This window comes from Leptopilina boulardi, unplaced genomic scaffold (assembly GCF_019393585.1).
Source record: "Leptopilina boulardi isolate dan_hultmark-lab unplaced genomic scaffold, ZJU_Lbou_2.1 LbouV2_183, whole genome shotgun sequence".
Taxonomy (NCBI): Eukaryota; Metazoa; Arthropoda; class Insecta; order Hymenoptera; family Figitidae; genus Leptopilina; species Leptopilina boulardi.
In genome coordinates this window covers 209,888-214,545 of record NW_026137733.1, presented here as the reverse complement: position 1 = coordinate 214,545, position 4,658 = coordinate 209,888, and the positions used below count along the sequence as shown (strand labels likewise).

Sequence of the window (4,658 nt, the reverse complement as noted above, 5' to 3'; positions counted from 1 at the left end):
AAAATTATTTATTTCGATAGTTTTGGTAATCTTAGACTACCTTTAGACCTTATTCGTTATTTTGATGTAGATTACGTAATGTATAATTATAAAAATTATCAAAATTTTGACACGTTTGTCTGTGGACATTTATGTCTAAAATTTTTATGTAATCAATTGCACATATCAGACGTGTATTCTGTTCATATAAATAAATGATATTTATATTTTAAGAGTCAGTTAATTATTTGAAACTACCATGAACGAGTCGATTATTTTAACGCTGTCTGGAAATTCTTCCATGTTAGAGTCTCAATACTTTCCACCAATCGAGTTGTCTCCTTTTAAAAATTATACTCTTGGTCTTGTTGAATTTTTATCGTTTCATTCTATTCCCAATGTGGATGTAGGAAAAAATAAATTTTACGTGGGAAATGAAGAAATTATTATACCAACAGGAAGTTACGAAATTAATGATATTGACCAAGTTTTGCATTTTATTTTAAAAAACAAAGGGATTAATTTCAAAATTAAACCTAATAATAATACTTTAAAATGTACAATTTATTGCGATCAAGAAATTGATTTTGAACCTGTAGACTCTATTGGAAGTTTGCTAGGATTTTCTCCACGAAAATTAAAATCTCAACAATACCATGAATCTGATCAACCAGTGTCAATTACTAGAATAAATGCATTAAGAGTAGAGTGTAACATAACTACAGGGGCATACATTAATGGTAAAAAAGTACACACAATTCATGAATTTTTTTCTGTTGTACCACCAGGATATAAAATAGTGGAGGTCTCAAATAACGTCATTTATCTGCCAGTCTCCGTCAAGACAATAGATTATATTCAAGTGCGAATTGTTGATCAAGACGGAAATATAGTCAATTTTCGAGGAGAAACTATAACTATCAGATTACACATCAAGTCTCAAGGATAATGGGTATTGTTTTTAATAATAAAAACAAGATTGGTTACGGTTATAAAACTAAACCGACATGTCAAAAACAGTTCAGTCGACGAAAAATTGTGAAGAGATTAACACCTCAAAATCTGCAGCTCCTGAAAAATCTAGGCCTAAAAATTGTAAAAAAAGGAGGCTAAAAAGATTTAAATTGTTTTGCACTTGTGTTTGTGTATTTGTGTATCGAAGTATTATTATTTTTTGTCATGGACGAGGAACTGTTAAATATTGAACAACCAATTGTTTTTGACGAGGCTATTGCGCATTATGAAGTGCATGCGCAGCAGCCGTATACTTCATCAACCTATAATAACAGTGATGAAATTCGAATCACTGTACAAAATCAAGACCACTGTCTACTTCCGAGTAAAAGTTCAATTCATATCAGTGGAAGACTTGTAGATGCCAACGGAGCTCCTCTAGCACGCACCAATCTAGTTTCTAATGGCGTTTGTCATTTATTCAAAGAAGCAAAATATGAGCTTAACGGTGTTGAAATTGATAAAAATAAAAATGTAGCTCTTACAAGTTTAATGAAAAATTATGTTTCTTTTGATGTTACTCAAAGTAAATTTCTCGAAAATGTTGGTTGGTTGGAATTTATCGATGATGCAATATTTACTAATGAGCAGGGTTATTTTGATGTTTGCATACCGTTAAATATGATTTTTGGTTTTTCAGAGGATTATCAAAAAGTAATTGTAAACGCAAAACATGAGCTCATTTTCACAAGATCGAGGACAGATTTAAATGCTGTTCTCCAAATTGTCCCCCTTGAAGAGTTTAGAATAGTAATTGAAAAAGTCGAATGGTTATTACCGTATATAAAATTGTCAGACGCTCGAAAATTTAAATTGTTAAAGTATATAGAAAAGGATCCATCGATTCCAATTAGTTTCCGAACTTGGGAATTATATGAATATCCTTTATTACCCTTAACTCAAAAGCATATTTGGAATGTAAAAACGTCAACGCAATTGGAAAAGCCTAGATTTATTGTATTAGGATTTCAAACAGGAAGAAAAAACAATACTACTAGAAATTCAAGTCATTTTGATCATTGTAATATATCTGAAGTAAAATTATTTTTAAATTCGCAAAGCTATCCATATGGTAATATGAATCTTAATATTGATAGAAATCAATATTCTACTTTGTATGAAATGTATGTTAATTTTCAATCTATTTATTATGGTAAGGAATCTCAGCCGCTTTTAACGAAAAAAGAATTTTTGGCATATGCTCCTTTAATTGTAATTGATTGTTCCAAACAAAATGAGGCACTGAAAAGTGGACCAGTTGATATCCGTTTGGAATTTGAATCTAGAGGAAATTTTGAGGCCAACACTTCAGCATATTGTTTGATTTTGCATGATCGCATCGTTGAATATAAACCACTAAGTGGTATTGTAAGAAAAATTGTTTAAGTTTTAAAAAAGAAAAAAATTACAATTTTATAAAACACATTTTTATTTGCAATTCTCAGTAGTGCCTGATTAAAGAACAAAGTGAGCAAAAAAGAATTTAATCAGCAGATTAACGTTCTGTATAACTCAGCCTTGTAAAGAATTTGGTGTAGGTTAGTTATGTATAGTATACGGTGAGAACTAGGTATCCGCGTATAAGCAGTGAGTGAGTGCCGTATTTACAACGATGGCACTCACACTACCATGTGAGCATAGTCTTCTTGGTGTGAGTTATGAAACCATCGTCTGCCACAGTGTATTAGTATCCAACCAAAGAGTATACCTTTATTTTTGGTACACTTTTTTCTCCGTGTATAGTTCTAGTTATAAAATAAATATAATCATAAAATAATAATTAATTTTGTTATTATAATTAATTATAAAATGTTTAAAATGCAATAAAATAAAATGTTTATTAAAAATGCAAAAATAAATATTTGTTTAAATTTATTTTTGAATTTTATAAAAAAAATAGTTTCAAATATTTTTTTTTTATGTTTATATTCAATTAATGTATATAATTAAAAAAATTATTAATTAAAAAAAATAAATTTTTTAAAAAAATAGTTTTTTTAAAAAAGTTAAAACTAAACTTTATTTAATAAACAAATTGTTTTTGAAAAATATTTTTTAAATTTATATAATTAATTAATAAACTATTAAATTAAATTTATTGTTTAAAATGTTAAAACTAAAAAAAATTTAAATTGGTTAATAAAACATGTAAATTTTTAATTTAAATTTTAAAAAATTTAATTCTAAATTTTATAATTATTCTTTTAATTTAAAAGCAAAAATTTTAATTAATTAACTTTTATACAATAAAGGGTAATGAAATTTTTTCCGTCTAAACAGTTTATTTATTTTTTTTAAATGTATTTTACATCACTACTTCAATACTACTAGAAATATTATTCATGTATAAGATGAAAATTTATAAAAAAAACAATATAAAAAACTTTTTAAGTTTTTAATTTTTTTATCACTTTCATCAACACTTTCAATATCGATTATCATTTGTTCATCTGCATTCTCTACTTCTTTGCCTGGCTCCACATTCTGAATAGCAGCATCGATGCCTTCCCCGTTCTCCACCTCTTTGCGTTCACGCTCCTCGATATCTCGAGCTACAGCAATGATGGCTTCCTCACTGCTTAGTTCGCGCCCCTCCTCTTTGTTCCCCTCAGATACTTGCATAGGTTCAACGATACCATCATCACTGCTGGTTACCAAGCTTTTGCTTGACCCTGAATCCGAATCAGACTCCTCTTCAGAATTTTGACTATTAATCTCCATAATCAACTCGTTTATCTTCTCCAAAGTACTCAAAATTTTCTTTAGCATTTTCTCTTCATCATCACACGTCGGTTTTTCTGGGATTTCGTGACAAGTCTCCTCTATAGAGATTTCCAGAGAAGCGAAATTAGCGTTTTTCAGATTACCATGACCTTCTGGTTTAACAAAATCATCCGGTATCTTCATTTCCGGCCTTCTCTGAAGAGTAAAGGAATTGATGCCAGTTTTCTCCAATTCAACAGTCAAGCCGCGATGACGTTGTTACATCCCGAGCTAAGGCTTGGTTTTTAAACAAATAATTAATTTATTTACTTGGGAGGGTTGTGCTGATTAATCAGGATGGTAAAACCTGATATTTTTATTTTGTAGGATCGTTGTCACTTCGTAAAGACTATGGGTCTTGCGTTAATAAAAGACAAATATTCCCTTTTATAATAGTTTATTATAATTATGATTTAATAAAATAGGTTACATATATGATTACTCACTTTTACGAGGAAGATTCGTATTTCAATGAAGTCGCTGAGTTGTTATACAAGAGCTCGGAATTTGTTTTAAGTGAATGAAGATACAGCTTGTCGGTTCACACTTGTGTGACACAACTTTAATGTTTTTGATAATAAAGCATACTATTTCGTGTTACAATTCGTTGTATTACGTCACTTACACCTGCATAAGAAGGAAGTCTATTCTGAATGTGAAAGAGAAGCAATTTTTGAATTATAGTCAAGAATCTGCTTTATTTTATTGTAAGATTACGACAGTTAAATCAATGAATTTATCTATTCTAAATGTTAAATTGTAGTTTCTTGCACCTTTTCAAGAAAGAAACTATTCTAAATGAAAAACAATTTAATTTGCACCTTTTCAGGAAAGAACTATGTTCTAAATATTAATATTGCTTCTCTTGCACCTTTTCAGGAAAGAATTCGTTCTAAGTGAAA

General features: G+C 29.2%; 1 protein-coding gene across 1 annotated transcript; it reads left to right on the top strand.

Annotated features, from left to right (window-relative positions):
* The first annotated feature begins 1,158 nt into the window (after positions 1-1,158).
* On the top strand, positions 1,159-2,379 carry LOC127277840 (uncharacterized). The gene has a single exon (XM_051299231.1). It carries the CDS (start codon positions 1,159-1,161, stop codon positions 2,377-2,379), a length of 1,221 nt encoding a protein of 406 aa, XP_051155188.1.
* Positions 2,380-4,658: the final 2,279 nt, after the last annotated feature.